The 17,350-nt window shown below is 38.8% G+C and overlaps 2 protein-coding genes across 2 annotated transcripts; one reads left to right on the top strand and one right to left on the bottom strand.

Moving 5' to 3' along the window:
• The first annotated feature begins 415 nt into the window (after nucleotides 1-415).
• On the top strand, nucleotides 416-6,983 carry slc24a5 (solute carrier family 24 member 5). The gene is made up of 9 exons (XM_006628701.3): nucleotides 416-1,026; nucleotides 1,342-1,521; nucleotides 1,643-1,726; nucleotides 1,978-2,081; nucleotides 3,348-3,448; nucleotides 3,665-3,948; nucleotides 5,125-5,331; nucleotides 6,262-6,363; nucleotides 6,612-6,983. The coding sequence occupies exons 1-9, from the start codon at nucleotides 858-860 to the stop codon at nucleotides 6,932-6,934; spliced, it is 1,554 nt and encodes a 517-aa protein (XP_006628764.2). The 5' UTR covers nucleotides 416-857; the 3' UTR covers nucleotides 6,935-6,983.
• A 287-nt stretch (nucleotides 6,984-7,270) lies between these two features.
• On the bottom strand, nucleotides 7,271-16,355 carry myef2 (myelin expression factor 2). Its single transcript, XM_006628700.3, has 18 exons — nucleotides 16,162-16,355; nucleotides 15,256-15,458; nucleotides 14,299-14,351; nucleotides 12,408-12,415; nucleotides 12,199-12,292; nucleotides 11,887-12,078; nucleotides 11,646-11,799; nucleotides 11,424-11,473; nucleotides 11,072-11,132; nucleotides 10,879-10,977; nucleotides 10,459-10,500; nucleotides 9,459-9,551; nucleotides 9,284-9,379; nucleotides 8,920-9,015; nucleotides 8,551-8,619; nucleotides 7,985-8,166; nucleotides 7,851-7,902; nucleotides 7,271-7,656 (listed from the first exon to the last, which is right to left on the bottom strand). Exons 1-18 carry the CDS (start codon nucleotides 16,266-16,268, stop codon nucleotides 7,493-7,495), a joined length of 1,815 nt encoding a protein of 604 aa, XP_006628763.2. The 5' UTR covers nucleotides 16,269-16,355; the 3' UTR covers nucleotides 7,271-7,492.
• Nucleotides 16,356-17,350: the final 995 nt, after the last annotated feature.

The following is a 17,350-nucleotide window of genomic DNA, read 5'->3' as shown; positions in this document are numbered from 1 at the left end:
CCTTTCTTTACATAAGTTGTGTTTTCTTGTAAGCGGCTGGAAGTAGTAGTTCATTTGTGCTGCCATGCTATATATTTTTTTGCTGTTAATAAAGACCTTACAATTTTTTAAGCAAAAACCATACAGTAAAGGTATAATACAGTATAGCTTACTATATATACGAATAGAGACTCTTTTCTATGTTAAGGTTTTTCTCGTACCGTTCTGTGTGTTTCGCTTTATTGATACAGAAACTCAAGTACAAGTCAAGTACTTTGAGATTTGGTGCAATATTAATATTAAAGATGAATCGTTTAATTTTGGTGCATACAGACATCAAAAGGTTCCATTTTCCTTGTAAATGAGGACCTCGGAATTTCCGCCTGTACTTCCCTTACTGGATATGTACTTTTGTAACGGCCCAAAGTCGGAAACGCATGAATCTTTCTTCAGCTGTAAAAGAGGAACGCAATTCCTATATTTTTGGGTTCTGTACAATGAATAAGAATATTAACATTTTGAAAAGACACCGTATTAATACGAATAATTTCTTGATCCATGGCAGCGGTTATGTGTTTTACATTCTTCAGTTTGATTGGTTACCTCACTGGCCCAGGGCGATCGAGGAGCATTATGAAGTGAGAATAGGTTCATCCCGTGATCCCCAGCATATGGGTGAAACAGCGGTGAACATTTCTGTGAAATATCTGTCTTGGAGTGAAACTGCAGCCATCTGAAATCCAGTCAGTCGTAGATAGATCTGCCTGGAATTTGTTTCCCCTGAACTGCACCAAACTTTGGGACTGCTCTAGTAGAACGACATTCTGACGAATTTAAGAAGGTTATAGCTGTCTGTCACACTTTGGGACTCTCGGACTATGGGAACAATGGATAAAACCACATTTCTGGACAAGAGACAGAAAAGAAGAGAAGTCTTATTTTGCATTACAGGGATATTTCTCGTACTTTACGGAACAGTTCACCTAATTTACAAAGTAGCAGTGATTTCAACACAGTACAGTTCTTCACGGGTCCGACGGGATGTTGGTTAGTGTTAATTAATCTGGACGTTTGTGCATGGATGTTTTTTAGCTATCAATGCGATTTTCATTCAGTACATTTCGAATAAAATGTGGTGTAAATCTATTTAAACTGCTTATTTAACGGTTCGTTATGGATCAAATGATTATGACAATTGTAACGAATTTTCACACTTTACAGTGCTGTTATTAATACTAGACACGCTAACGGCAATTTAATACGTTATATTAGCAGGTCTAGTGTTAGTAACAGGAACTATATCGCGATGTGACTTCTGCCTTTCACACCTTTAGTTACTTTACAATTGCGTTTTCGTTTCAGAGAATGATACTCGGTGTGTCCCCCCTCCTTCCTCAGAATTCCCAGAGGGATTTTTCACAGAACAAGAAAGAAAAGCAGGCGGGATTGTAATTTATTTCATGATTATTTTTTATATGCTGTTAGCCGTTTCTGTTGTCTGTGATGACTACTTCTTACCTTCTCTGGAAGCCATCAGTGAACGTAAGTTGCAGAAATCTAGCTGTATAAAACCGTAGACAGCGTGCGACTGTTTCAGGTAGTTCGACTTTCACCGCTGTGCTGATAATAAATTACTACATGTCTCCCCTGTTCTTGTTTGCAGGTCTCGGTCTTTCTCATGATGTTGCTGGAGCAACTTTCATGGCCGCTGGTAGCTCAGCCCCAGAACTAGTGACTGTTTTCCTAGGTACTGTTTCTGATGGTCTTGGCTTGTCACTCAACTAATTTAGTACTTTTCAAATATTCGCGCAGGATTTACGCAACGTAGCCTTTTTGTTTCGTAGTAATTAAAGGTCACAAATAAAATGCTGATACGAGTCTGTAATCTGTAACGTGATTCAGATAATGAATTAATTCTAATGCATACGTTTAGTTCCTAAACTGCAGTCTAAAAGGTATGTTTTTTTTTGTTGGCATGTGGTGTGACTGTTTCTCCAGGTGTGTTTGTCACTAAAGGAGATATCGGTGTTAGTACTATAGTTGGATCAGCGGTCTACAACCTTCTAGCGATATGTGCAGCATGCGGACTTCTTTCCTCTTCAGTATGTATTTTTTTTTTGTTCTTTTTGTCACAACAACATTGAATTTAGACCTTGAGATACAGAGGTCCGAATGTCTGTGTACAGTAGGATGTGAACCACTGATACGTTAAGGAAAAGTGTATGTGACCGACAGAAATTCACTGACGCCTTCGTCAATCTCTGGGCAACCATAGGCGTTACCAGCTCTACATGTGAGTCCTACATTTTTGTCTGAATTTTAAACCACACGCTGAGCCGGCCAATTAAGATGCCTCAGCATTTAGCTTTCCTTGACGATGGAAAGGGTTGGTTGAATGGAATGTGGTATTTCATTAAAGCTTATGAGCATATTCACAACACGAGGCACTGAAATCCCCAATGCTCCCAATAGGGATTTGAGAAGTTAAATGTTTTGAATACAGCACCATATGTATTCAAAGATTTCCACAGGATCTACTGTAGGGTTCGGCTAGTTGTCGTTTTGTAATATTTTTAAACAAATTGTGCTTTACGAAAAAAATATGGTGTTACTTTTTTTTGGTCTAATTGGGGAAAATATTGAAAACGCAATGAATGCAATTTGCTGTTGGCAGACTGCAATGCCTTTGCTGTTTTTTGATTCTCTTAAGTGCATTCTTTGATGTGTAATGCACTTGTAATTTCATTCATGTAACAAATGACGTAAGCATTTTTTTATTTGAATAAAATCGTCTAGACAAGCACGACATGGTGGCGTAGTGGTTATCCTTGCTTGATCCCCGAGTTTGCGTGGGTAGTTCTGAGTTACTAGTGTTCCGGTTTCCTCTCACAGTTCTAAGATATATTAGTAGGTTAATTGTCTCCTGGGTTAGGGTTAGGGAAAATTGGTCCTCGTGTAAGTGTATGTGTCAAGTGACGGACTAGCATCCTGTGTGTGTATTCTGTCTTGTGCTTGTTGCATGCTGGGATAGGTTTCAGTTCCCCCTTATACCTATATTGGATAAAGTGGTTGATAGATCGCCTGAGCCTGGAACATTAAAACTGGCACAACAGCTTCAAGTTACGAACCATGTCTTCGAGCTATCCGTTGAGTCTTAAATTCACAAGGTAGTCAGCCTGTTCTCTGTGCGGGTTATTGCTGTCTGTACACCGTCAAGTGCTATACTTTGCTTTGTATTGTTTGGCTGGCTCAGTCCTTTACGTTGTATTTTCCATTCTCTTATCTTGTTGTATGTCCATGATTAATACTGTAAATTTCATAAATGTATTTTATGTCTAATAAAATAATGTTGCTTTGACTTTTTCCAGGTCTCCAAGCTGACTTGCTGGCCTTTGTTTAGAGACTGTGTGGCATACGCCATAAGTGTGTCGGCTGTAATTGCGATTATTTCTGATAACACGATATACTGGTGAGAATTTTGTTCTGTTGGCTAATTCTTTTAAATCAGTGCTGGTGGTAACTCAGTGATGTATTTTGAAGCATAGTTCCAGTAACTGAGAAGTAATTCATTGACTTGTGAAAAAGGCAAACAAAACAATCTTGCAATTGTCTCTTAGCATTTCAGGAACACTCAATTTGCAGTTTGGACTGACGCCTTTACACAATTAGTATTTTCTTTTTGAAGGTATGAGGCTGCTTCATTACTGCTGGTTTACGGAGTGTATATTGTGGTGCTTTGCTTTGACATTCGCATCAACCAGTACATGATGAAGAAGTTTAGTCCCTGCTGTACCTGCCTGACTAAAGAAATGGAGGAGACTAATGAGCAGCATTCATTGCTTGGCTGGAACGATGACAATGGCCTGCTGGTACACAGACATTCCAGAACTGACAGTGGGATATTTCAGGAGGACTCAGGATACTCACAGCTTTCTCTAAGTTTACATGGACTTGGAGATGTTTCTAATGGTAAGTTTGATGTGTAAAACGTTTGTGTACCACAGAAAGCTAGTAGGCAAAGAGCCTACGCCTTAGTCCACAGAGAGACACAGCTGTCTTCAGTCTCTGGCTAAAGATCACAGCTCAACATTGATTATCACTGGCTTAGTTAAGTAATTATTTAATGTATTAACATAGTTAAGGTAACATTTTACCTCTCTAGCTAAAAGCACAGCTGAAAGAAAGACCTACGAAAGTTAATGTAGCTTTCCAGGACAAGAGGTAGAAAACCCAAAAACCCACAGTGAGAAACCAGCTAATCTCAGAGTTATTGGGGAAAAAATATTATTATTATATTTGAAGAGCAACAAAATAAGTGTATCACTAATAACTGCAAAAAAGTCAAAGTCATCAGGAAGATTGTACTTTTTCATAGCAGATGCACTAATGGTTGATTGAATAGACATGATATAGATATTTTCATCATGATTAATATTACCATCAACAGAGGTTCTATCACTGAAAACATGGGCTAATAGAAAGTGGCCACAGCTGGAAGCAATACAAGCTGTTCATTTGCATCCAATACTTTGGACCAGGTTGCCGATGCTGTCATGTGGGATTCAGTCCCTGTCCTCTCACAGACCTTAAAACAGCATCTGTCTGCTCACTGGTCTCAGAGCCCTAGGAGCTAAATGTCATTTTAGTCCATCAAATGTTCAATAGGGATGATGTTTAGCAGCTGGGGCATCCACGGTATAGTTATCACATACCCATCTTGTAACTAAGCCATTGTTACAATGCAGTATGAGGTTGTGTTGTCCTGCTGGAATGTTTTCACATCAGGATGTAAGTGTTTGGGGCACCAGTTAAGGTCTCTAGACATGAGGTGTAGTGCCATTAAGTCAGATTGACATCAGTCTGTACAAGAGGAGTTCTGCTGCAGCCTGACACACCTCCCCAAACCATCACACTTGGACCTCCCTTTCGGTTGGTCTGGTGTTGCTGCTCACACTCACTGGTTAGACAGGGTGCTCAACACAGGACCTTGATTAATCACTGAAGGATGTTTGCCTCCACTGCTGGCCTGTCCACATAAGGTGACAGTCCTGCCTGCAAAATACTGCCGGCAGCACTGATGGAATGGTAGCAAGTAAATTATTCTGATAGCTGTATTGACAAAATCCAAAATACTATATTTTCCAGATCATCGAAGTGTCTTCACAATTCCCGAGGCTGACCTCAAGAGAATCCTGTGGGTGCTGTGCTTACCCATAATCACGCTGCTGTTCTTGACCACTCCAGACTGCAGAAGGCAGTTCTGGAAAAGATGGTTCCCACTGACCTTCCTCATGGCTGCAGTGTGGATCTCTGCATTCACATATATCCTGGTGTGGATGGTCACCATTGTAGGTAAATAAGCTTTTAAATTCCAGCTGGCAATTTAATTAAATAACTGTTTCCAGTGATATTGCTTCAATCAGCTAAAGCCAGTGGGTGCTATGATTATGAATATGCATGTGCTTTTTACATTTTGCTTTAAAATCTGAATAGCAGCATCAATTCCCTAATCTTATTAAAAAGTCTTCTGCTCACTCAGTGTTATTTGAATGGAGAAAACCTAAAATAGTTTTGCTGTGCACGAGAGCTGAATCACATGGTAATAGCTGAAATGCCTTTGTAGTATCCTGGGGGATTACTGTAGCCCCTCATCTGAAGTCAGAGCACTCTTAAACAGCAGGATTAAGGGCTTCTTTGCCCCGTGGGATACTGTGAGAAACCATGTGATGCCAACTGACTTTGTGGAGTATAAGAGGATTATTATCCACCCAGAACTCTAAAAGACTCACATGACAGAATTTAGCACTGCACAGACCTTACACTACACAGAACCGCCCAGGTAGAACACAACACAGCCCTGTGCATGTCAACGAGCACCCTTTGCCACATGATGTGAGCTTGCAGGCTTTCTGGAGAGGACACCTGATCCATCGTCACTAACTTTCCATCACATGCCATAGCAATAGTGAAACAGTTATATAAGGATCTCTTCCGCTTAAGTAGCTAAAAGAGACAATTATGGCATCTCACATTATTTCTCCATACTACCTAAAAGCTGACCCAAGCTTTATTAAAGCCAATATAATTTTGATAGAAGGGGATTAAGTATGTCCATGTCTTTCTTCACAATATAAAGTGCTTAGAAGGTTCTGTAAACTATCAGTTTAGGAAATGTCAAGTATACATGCATAAAAACAGTCAAAGCCACTGGTCTGAACCAGTAGTAGACTTTAGTTGTAATTCCGATGAAGAGGACTGAATCATTCTATTTGACTATTGCAGGAGAAACACTGGGGATTCCAGACACGGTAATGGGTCTCACTCTTTTGGCAGCCGGAACAAGCATTCCTGACACAGTTGCAAGTGTCTTGGTTGCTAGAGAAGGTAATCCATCACACACAACTACATTTCAGAGTGAATACTGGTATGATAAATTGTGGATGTTATTAGCGTAGCTTCCAAACAGCACGTTTATACATTTAGCTTCCTAACCGAACACATCTGTCTTATAAGATAATGGAAGTCAGCCAACCTTTAAGGTAGCAATTTGAGCATGAGACAGAGATTGATACTGTACGCAATTTGTACACTTGCTTTACAGGAACCAATCTTTTTGCTCTCCTCTCTTGCAGGAAAGGGAGACATGGCAATGTCCAATATTGTGGGATCCAATGTGTTTGATATGCTGTGCCTGGGCTTACCGTGGTTTATAAAAACTGTTTTTGTGGACAACTCCTCACCTGTGCAAATTAACAGTTCTGGCTTGTTATATACAGCATTTACCCTCCTCCTCTCAATCATTGTGTTATTCATGGCTGTACACATTAATGGGTGGAAGCTGGACAGGAAGCTAGGTGCTATATGTTTTGTTTTCTACCTTCTCTTTGCAACTTTGTCTATTTTGTATGAACTTGGCATTATTGGCAGTAGCCCAGTAAGAGCATGCAATGATTGAACTGATAGGCTTTGGAACACCACAAAAATGTTTTAAATGCAATAAAATTTTTTTTCATTTATCCAGTTTTTGGATATATTTTAAAACATAATATGCATCTAAGAACAGAGTTAAATAGTTCCTGGATTCACTTAACACAGGTCAACCAGCAGTAGTTTTTGACACTTGAGAACAGGCAGAATATTCCATACAATAGATATAGATATAAATTAGTGGATGAGAGACAAGAGAAAATAATAAGAAATGTTTAGCCCCCTAACTGTGATTAGAAGACTTAAACATGGGACAAAGTTTCAGCACCTTCCACTCACCTTCAAGAAAAGTCACAAAACAATGTTAAAAAATTAAAAAGTTTATTTGTTCAAACATACTGATGGCTGACAAATTAAAGAGGGGTTTAAAAAAAAAAAGATCACTGTATATAAACAACCCTATACACATCCAGTTACAAAGGCTGGTGATGACCGACAGCTTCAGGTAACAGTAGGGACTTCCAAGAAATGTTTTTAAAACAAAACAAAAGCTACAGGGGACATGGGTGTAAACATCACTAAAGGTTTAAGCATTTCGATCAATACGGACATCAACTTCTCTCCCGTTAATCTTTGTGCCATTCATCATCCTGCATGCCTTTTCAGCACTTTCTGGGGAATCGAAGCGAACTGTTCCACACCCTTTGGATTTGCCATTTTCCATTTTTATTTCTGCAAATACAACTTGACCTAAAAGGGAAAAGGAATGAAAGCATTAATTTCACAATGAAGTTGAAGCGACACGAGTACATGACCCAAACTAAAAAACTCCTTTAAGAACACCACACAAAACTCAGAACTTTATGACAGACATATCGAAAGATCTATTTGAGCAAATAAACAGTGTTAGTATGTTGAAACTTTCACACACTCAAATTACTCACCACAGTGACTGAATTTTTCCTTTAACTTCTGCCAGGTTAGGTCATAGGAAAGCTACAATAAAAAAAAGGTAAATTTAAAAGGAAAGCAATAAAAACACTTGAAAAACGAAATAGTGATGTTTTTATTCACTTACATTGCGCACAAAGATTTGGCATCCCTTGGGCCCCGACCCTCTGTCAGACATTCCACCTCCCATTGGGCCAGAGCCACTTCCAAATCCCGCAAATCCACGATTCATGTCCATACCACCTCCCATTCGGTCATAGCTGGAGTTCATGCGGTCCACACCCATTCCCATGTTGCCCATTCCACTTCCTATAAGGAAAGAGGCATCATTCATTAAACAGGGCATTTCAGTTTGCAAACTACCAACCCATACTTGTAATACTAATACTTCTAATAGTGCATTGTTCTCCATTAACCATTTAAAAGTATTTTGTGGAAAACAACGCATACAACACCTTCTGACTCAAGGTGCAGAAACATCACTCAGCAGTAAATGTGCTGAACTTCAGTGAACTGACTTCTAGAAAAGAACTTCTGCAACACCTAGTCAGCACCCTCCCAGAAACACATTTTTTGATGAAATCAGACAATCTTTACATCTAAAAAATAACGGCTGAAATACAGCATAACAAAAAAAAAAAGCTGCAGATGTAAGCCGAGTTTAAGCAATGAAAAACATTAATTAAAAAATACCTAATCCAGATCCCATTGGACCCATGCCAGCATTACCCATGCCTCCGCCAAATCCTCCCATTCCTCCTCCTGACAAAGAAAATTTACTAACAGTCAATAAAGGACCAAGAGTACCTTATACAGCTGACTAGAAAACGTTCCATAATACAATTTAAGTTGAGTCTCAGGAAGCAAGAGGCCCCATTTGTTCAGAGCTATGTACAACATATGAATGGATATTAAAAATGATAAAAAAATGGTTTTCAAATTTCTGAAATATGAAAATGAAAGATGATGCCAAAAGATTTCATTATAACACGGCAATACGCATAGCAGAATCTGAACAGGCTCTTCAGATCAAGAATAAACCACTACCACAAACAGCCTTACCCATTCCTCCAAACGAATCCCCATAGCCTCGATTCATCGGCATTTCATTCCTGCCAAAATCACGGTCCATGCCACCCATTCCAGAACGGAACATATCTGAAAGGAATGGTATATTTAACAAACAAAGACCAAGATCAAGCTTAAAAAGTGTTCAAAAAGAACCAAAACCATAATGTTCAATTTAATGACTTGCACTACTCACAGACTCTCTGAAAAAATAATGACTTCTGCAATTTAAGACCCTAACATGACATAGTCCCATCCATGAGTGCTAAAGTCAGTTAACATTAAAACCTGTAGATTGAGAAAAATATTTGTGTCAGAAAAAGCCTACCAATAAAGGTTTGTTTTCCCAAAAACTTACCACCCATGTTGCTGCCCATCCCAGAACCCATTCCTCCCATGCCACTGCCAAGTCCGCCCATTCCAGCTCCAAGACCACCTCTGTAATCATCCATTCCTATTTGGAGAACATGAGTTGAGTACACAGCATGTTCCAAGCTCTTACATCTTGTATAACCGAGAATAAGTCACACTACCTCCCAATCTTCCCATAGGTGCCATGTCTCTACCACTGTAACCTCCCATGTTGCCCATCCCGTCCATTCCTCCATAGCTGCCTCCGCCCATTCCTGAGAGAGGAACACAGAGGAAACGACATTATACAGCAACACCAAAAACATGAATATGCTTCAAGCATTTCTTGCACCAGGAAGATAACATGTTTTGGAATCTAGTTCCAATGGTCTGTAGTTTCATTTTTGTTTTTAGCTGGGGATCTGGCAGATTACAGTTTAGGAAACAGAAAAATCCAAAATCAAAATGAACAGTTCAACGTGTTTTTAGGATTCAGCCCTCCAAGATTGCCCTTCATTTTAGGGGATACTGATCCTGAGCTTTGTTGAAGGGTTTTTTTGAAAGGAGGGCTGTTATAACCAACAAACTAGCAGATCATGTGGGAAACAGTATTTCTAGAAAATCTGCATTTGGCGTTTAACAAAATAAGACCGGACCCATAGAAATAAAACAGACTGATTTACATAAAAAAATTTATATTGATGGATGGAGATGAGAGAATATTAAGAAAATGTTCCACTACTAAAGAGTACCAGAGCAGTTCCTAAGCAAACTACCAGATTCAACTGTCTGTCTTGAGAATAGCCACTACCTAGCAATATTAAAGTCTGTACTGCAATCCTCCAAACTCTTTTCATTACTCTCTGAAGCAAATGATCTCTAAAAAATATACCACATTGTTTAGGATGCAAGGGAACCCTCATTAAGTTTAGACAGTAAATCAATAAAAAATCCACACTTTGTGAAATCGCAGACAACTGATTTTTAGGAATTAAAAAGCCAAGTGAGTTGCTTAATAACTGAAAGCAATTTTAAAAAACATGCATATTGAAATCAAACAATTCAACAAAACGATCTATAGCAAAAACAGATTTCAGTCATGGCTGTCATCCAGTATTTAAACTGGATTTATAATATAACTGCATATCACTTTCCTTTGTAAAAGTAATTATCAGAACACACCTCCCATTCGATTCATGCCTCCAAAACCAGGTCCTTCCATACCTGGAACACAAGATGACATTTCACCTTCTTACTATGTGTATAATGTATCTCATGGCAAAAATGTACAAGCCTAGTTTATAATTTTGTTGTGCCTATAAAAGAGTAGACAATTCAGAAAACTCAAGATTAAACTTTTACAGCCTGTAATCAGCAGTAAAAGGGAACCATAACAATACTGTTAGACTTTTCCGTTCCTGGATATAAGACGTCACGGCGTGATGTCGGCATTAGTCTTTGCAAGATACCCAGTAACTTGCTGCAATATGAACAGGAACAGGCCAGCTCTTCTGCACTCTGCGATTGCTCAGGCTCTCCAAAAATGAACAGGGACTTACTCCTCACAAACAGGAAAAATAGGCTCTTTTTAGACGCACTAACCTCCAGGACTAGGATTTCCCATTCCTCCTCCACTCAATCGGTTAGCATTGATTGGCTGACCTCCAGGCCCAAGTCCCATTCCAATACCACCAAGACCTCCTAAAAGCAAAGTCAGCACATGCAGCTTTAATCACCAAAGAAGTTCCATCTTCCTACAAACAAGCCCTACACAGAATGGAGACAAGATACTCACGTGGCAACTGAGGTGACTTTTCTACTGGACGGAAATCATCTGGGGGAACAGACTTGTCATCCTGAAACGGAAAACAAATGTTAATTTCCTTTTCAACAATATTTTATTAGAAAGCTTTTTATTCACTGCAATCCAGAGTAATATTACAGGAGTAAACTACAGCCTAAATAAGTGTAGCTGTCTAATTGTCAAGGGACAATTTAGGACCTTTGATTAGCACATCTTTGGGAGGTGGGAGGAAAAATCAGACACGGGGAATTGACACACAGGACACTCCAGGACAGCGTTGAACAATGGACAAACGCACACATGCGACCCACATATAGGGATTAGTAAGGAAAGAAAAACTCACCATTTTCACATGCATAGGCCTGTCAAACAAGAACTGTCCATTGAACATGGCTAAGCATCAAGAGGTTAAGGAAAACATTCACAATTTCAAACCTTCATAACAGAACTATAATTGATTCCAAACCAGAGATAAGTTAAAACACTTCATTAACTACTCATTACTAAACTGTCACCTACACGAACCCATATAGCTTTTGTGCCCAAGCAATATTATAAAGGATACAGATGGCCTGAACCGCCTCCAGCGGCTGTTCAAAGGTGACAGTCCCCATCCCACGGCTCTTGCCATCTTTGTCTTCCTTCACATCAGCTCTTTTCACTGTTCCAGCCATGCTGAACACTTCCTTCAGCTTCTTCCACCCCACTTTGAAATCAAGCTTTATAAAAAGAGAGGAAAGTGCAAATTTAATATCGACGTATAAATTAAACATGAGATGAATATGCAAAAAATGACAAAATCTTACATTGGCAACAAACACCGTTGAACCCAGCCTCCCAGCCTGTAAAGCATTAATGACCTCAGGGGGGATATTTGGATTGTTGGCAATAGAAGGAGGCAAGTTCATTATTCCAGGACCCCCATCTGAGCCACGGCCTCCAGGAAACATTCCTCCAGTCCTCTGCAGCACCCTCCGTGCATGCTCCCCATCAGGATCCTGAAAAATTTCAGACGGATGACCTTAATGCAGACCCACATTAAGCCTTTAGCACTAATATTAATTTCACCATCATCAGTCAGTTTTAAAATAGTTCAATAGCTTGAGATTTCTCCATACCTCTTTGATGTTGAGTGGCCTGCCATTCAGATCATGCTTGTTCATAACTTCAATCGCCTTCTTGACAAATTCTTCATCCTTGAACTCTACAACTCTGGATGGAAATTATTTTACAAAGCAAAATACAAGTTATGAAAAAATGCAGATTAATCACAATTAATTTCATAGACCCAAAAAAGTAAAAATGGAAGCAGAAAAATTGTACATACCCACATCCCTGTAGCAGCAACACAGTAGTGTTCAAGAGCACGCATCAAGAGAAGGGGGAAAAAAACAAGTTAATGTAATGCGAAACCTCACAAGAGGTGTACAAAATTTAACCTTAACCAGCTTTAATAAGGTCTTTGAAGAATATGACTTTTATACATTTATTTTCTGGTTTTCCAGATGTGCACAGAAGTGTACTCGCAGAATGCATGCCAAACATGAAATCTGCATGTTCTTACTGCCCCTTCTAGAGGAAGTAGTAAAGGTCATTAAAATAAGGGCAAAGGGAATTACAGGACAGGATTTTAAAAGGTCAGTGAAATCTTAACACTATTTTATATGGTGGGGTGAAATAATACCCACCAGAGCTGGAAATTAACTTTTTAGGACACAAGCCAATAATATCTGCAGAGCATCTGGCCCCATCATATATTAAAATGTCTTAACAGTACATCATAGGATGTGTACTAATTTAGTGAACTGCGACTTCCTTTCACTCACAAAAACTCTAGATGTGCAATTGCATATTGTATTTCAGTAAAGGCTTCAGAATATACAATTTTGCATTCATAATACTGTTACTGTTCTTTGAATGCCATGCTTAATTTTTACACTTAATGAATTCAGACTATTTGTTCTGTTTGGACTGGGCTATTTCATCACTGGATTTATATATACCTTACATCCAGATCTTTTCGAAGTTTTACAGATGTTGTTTTTAAATGTTTAAAGTGTCAGCACATATGAACTGCATTGGCACATTAAAAGAAAACCTCTCTCACCACCCTTTTAACACTAGTCTGCTACCATTTACTCAAGGTGAGGGACTAGCCTTTGTGTAAATGTCATGAATACAACTCTCACTGCAATCGTTTTATTCATTCTTATGACAAACCTAATTTTAGAAATATAACAAATATTCCAGTGGTGCTGCTGCCTCTCATTTTGTTTAGTTTGCGGAACACAGCAACATGTACTGAGACCATGACAACAGGTCACAAATGAACTTTTAAATACTGAGGACAAAGTGGTTCAGTACTCGGCAAAACATTCTGCACACCTCAGGATAGTTACTTGCCATTTAGACAAGATCTTCTGTCGCCCTCAAATGTTTTACTCACCAATGGTGAGTGGGCAAGAGTTAATTTCCAGCCCTGTCCCCATTCCATATTCAGGATCACCTGCTTTTTTCATATTACCAGCATAATATCTCTTAATGTTGCAAATTTATATACCACTGCCTTTTTTAACAATTTCTTCTGGTGGTAACATGAGTAAAGATGGGTTTAACCTGAAAGTGTTTGGAGCAAAAAAAAAAATCAAGCCTTCAATATCCATACATGTGTCACTCACTACATCACAGAGTTTACTGTTTAAAAAATTAAAATGCACATCGATAAAGAGGCATGCTCATACTTTCATAAACATTATTTTTTCTAAATTGGGTAGGGACATTTTCAAAGCAGAATGCACTGTGCCATTCATCACCTTTAAATTCTTAGAATATGAATGTAGGATTGATAGTCACTATAATGCAACTAAATTGCACAACAAGTGCTGACAAAAAGCACATGATCCTTTTTACCAAATAAAAAAATAAACAGCAAGCTGAACCACCAATTGAAAGCTTCAACAACAAAAACTTGATGTACTTAAAGGAAAAAAAAACTGATAAGTGCATCCAATTATACAGCATCAACCAACCAATCCCTTCTGACAAAAATGTCACAAACTACAGCCAACTGGAACAGGCTCTAGCCACAATACCTTTCCAATTTATCAGCAATTCACAGAAAATAACCTTAAGTTTCATTACCTGGTCGAACACTTGATAGAATGAAGACTGCTGAGGATATTTAAAACCTCTTGCAGCAAGTTGTCCACATCACTTACCCTTGACTTTCCTTCAGCATCCTTAAAGAGCTCCACGTATGTAACCTCACCAACTACATGAGACATACAAAGGGAAAATACCAAAAAGACAATGCATTTAAAACACCAGTCTTCACTTCACTGTTGCCCTTGGCACAACACTACATATGCAAAACCTGTTATTCACCAATGATCGATCCAGACCAACATTCCACCTGACAAACCATGCCACTCAGGTCAGTTTCTGAAATAATCAGCAGCCATGGACTAAAGGGGAAAAAACAGCTACATTCAACCTTAAGCATGAACGTCTCAATGGGGCTAGCATGATCATAGTTGGTGAACAAAATACCAAAACTATAACCAACCTGATATTCAAATAAAACAAATGTTAACCCTTAACTGTTTTAAGGTGACTTTACACCTTTAACAGCTTTCAAAAAGATGTCTACTTTTGAATTGCAAACTTCCAATAGTTAAATAAAAGGAGCAGTGCACATCAAGGCACACCAGCCTATTTTTCAGTAAAATACATATGCGTCACCTTACAACAGATACAACGAGAACGAGTTCTCATTTGCGAAAAAAGCATTAGAGGTTACATGATTTGGAGCTCTCTTAACAAAACCCTTGACAAAAGAACTCAAAGCATCATTGACAAACTTATGTACACAAAAAAGTTTCAGTCCAAACAGAGTATTGGTTTTGCAATCTAAGAAATATCCCCTGAACTGTAACACGCATTGAAGAAGTTATTTATTCCAGAAACAGAAACTGATTAAGCAAACATATTGGACTTTTGAGCAACTGGAAGTTGTTATAACAGACCAATTTACGATAAGCAACATCTAATCCAAATCGTCACTGCTTGTTGTCTTGTGAGACAGTCCAGTGATTGTTTTTTCACAGAACAAACATCATGAAGGCACAGCATGAGGTAGCTACAGAACTTGTGATTCCTTGAACCTGACAAGTTACCTTTCTCTCTCATCAGATCTTTAATTGCCTGCCACTTCATGTCGTATGGGATATTGCTAATAAACACTCGGTTTCGATGAGGCCCCTTCTTGTCTCCAGCTCCCGCGTTCTTGTCTTTGGAATACGGGTGAAATCGGTTTGATTTCTTATTCACGGACTTCTCTTTCATTTCGGACTTCTCCTTCGGAGGTTCATCAGCTTCACTACACAACAGAAAACGGGTACAAATGGAAAATGTGCTTAAGCTCTATTGCAACCACCACAAATATTAAGAACATTGTGCATCAATCAACAACATTATACACTACCTATCAAAGGCCTATAAATCTTAAGGGTAGAAGCCCAGGATACTTAGTTGTAATCACAAAAATATTTGCAAAGAAACATTTTATGAGTTTTCCGCGACTGAAATAACCATTTCTGGCTTGAAGTCGGTGTTTTTTTTATAGTATAGATTTCCCCCTGGTAGGACGTACGATATATACTATATTACTACAGCCCCACAACAAACAGGTTGCGTTTTCTTGTAGAGTCGCAAAATAAAGGCGTTGATATAAATGTTGAATACATTCGTCCAATTTCGTAAATATTGAGCTCACTGGTAAAACTGCTGTTTGTGCCAACAGACCTCAGCCACAACCACCACAAAAGGCGATTATCAATAAATACAAGGTTGGCCCATCTCTTTGAACTCTAACATTTTCATACTGTATGCATAATTTTCTTAAGAGGTATTACACAAAAACAAATCTATATATATAAGCATCTCCTATTATCAATCGCGAAAAAGCCTATGACTACCGTGTGTAAACTAGGCCTCAGCCAACCGTATGTATAGCCTCCATCTTGAGAAACACTGGACCCCCTGCATAGAACACAACAATTAACAAGGGAAAGGATAATTACGGTTTTATGCCATTGGTGTTTTCTAACTGCTGCTCGTTTTCAGCCTCGGACGGAACTGTTGTTTCTTCTGGCTTGCTTGCATCTCCTTCCTGCTGAACATCGGCCATGATCGCTAAGTTTGTAAAAGAGAATCACACGACTCCGAGATCTTCCTCCAACGAGTCCCTCACTGCGTACTTCGACTCAAAGGTCTTTGATTCCAATCCCAAAGTTTATCGCGAGAACTGCAGACAAACAAAGGGCTAAGCGGACCGGAAGGTGTCGTCCTATTACCATAGATACGTAAAGACGGATGTGCATCAGGACAGAAAAGTTTGAATTCTTTGTGGATGTGGATTATCAAAAATCACAAGGACCCTCTTATTTAAATATTCCCCGTATCTATATATTTAAATTTAGGGGTATTATCATTGGTAAATATTAGATGTTACATTGAGTAACACTATGGGTGATTTCAGGGTTGCACAGTGCGATATTGAATCCATGGTCAAATTTGAATTGAATTTGACTTATATTTGTCAGTCGCCAGACTGTTACTGGCGACTGACAAATATATTTTATACCCGTTCTGAATGACAAATTACAACTACCAAGGGTAACAGTGTTGAGTTTTCTAACTTTCAGGAGATTATTAAAGATGAACACAGCAGAGGTGCGTAGAACCTTCTCGGCGATCACGAAAGATCGCAGGAGCAAATACTGTTTACGGCAGAGTTTTCAAGTCTTGTGCAGATCCCACATGAAACATTTTAGTCTTTTTCAGGAAGGATGGGAGGAGACAATACCCACATGGTTTATCCACTTCTTGACTCAGCAACGTCATTGCTTACAACTTTATTGATGTTTTCTCTGTTTTTAATATGATTCAGCCACTCTAGCTGAATCAGGAACTCAAATTGAATGGTATTAGATGCAATTTTTAACAGAAAGGAAACAACAGGTCAAAACGGGGACATGGTTCTCTCATAAACGCTGCACTTCTGTTAGATCACCACAGGGCTGTCTGGTCACTTCGTACATTTTTTACACTAACGATTGTAAGAGCAAACACATTAATTTTCCTGATGACACAATGTATAAAGAATCCAAATATATAATTTCTAAATGATTTTATTGAATGGTGCAATGCACTCTCTTTTCAGGTAAATGTTTTGAAAACGAAATAACTCGTCACAGATTTTAGGAAAAT

This window comes from Lepisosteus oculatus, chromosome 5 (genome assembly GCF_040954835.1).
Source record: "Lepisosteus oculatus isolate fLepOcu1 chromosome 5, fLepOcu1.hap2, whole genome shotgun sequence".
Taxonomy (NCBI): domain Eukaryota; kingdom Metazoa; phylum Chordata; class Actinopteri; order Semionotiformes; family Lepisosteidae; genus Lepisosteus; species Lepisosteus oculatus.
Note: the sequence above shows the minus strand (reverse complement) of the source record. Positions and strands in the feature narration are given on the sequence as shown.

What these genes read in the sequence shown, in the direction of transcription:
- slc24a5 (XM_006628701.3), top strand. Translation starts at nt 858, where the DNA reads ATGGGAACAATGGATAAAACCACATTTCTGGACAAGAGACAGAAAAGA. An exon ending in TCTGGAAGCCATCAGTGAAC is followed by an intron (nt 1,522 to 1,642) that starts GTAAGTTGCAGA and finishes TCTTGTTTGCAG; the next exon opens with GTCTCGGTCTTTCTCATGAT. An exon ending in TGTCTTGGTTGCTAGAGAAG is followed by an intron (nt 6,364 to 6,611) that starts GTAATCCATCAC and finishes CCTCTCTTGCAG; the next exon opens with GAAAGGGAGACATGGCAATG.
- myef2 (XM_006628700.3), bottom strand. Translation starts at nt 16,268, where the DNA reads ATGGCCGATGTTCAGCAGGAAGGAGATGCAAGCAAGCCAGAAGAAACA. An exon ending in GGAGGCGGTTCAGGCCATCT is followed by an intron (nt 11,474 to 11,645) that starts GTATCCTTTATA and finishes CTTGATGCTTAG; the next exon opens with CCATGTTCAATGGACAGTTC. An exon ending in GATGGGCAGCAACATGGGTG is followed by an intron (nt 9,016 to 9,283) that starts GTAAGTTTTTGG and finishes CATTCCTTTCAG; the next exon opens with ATATGTTCCGTTCTGGAATG.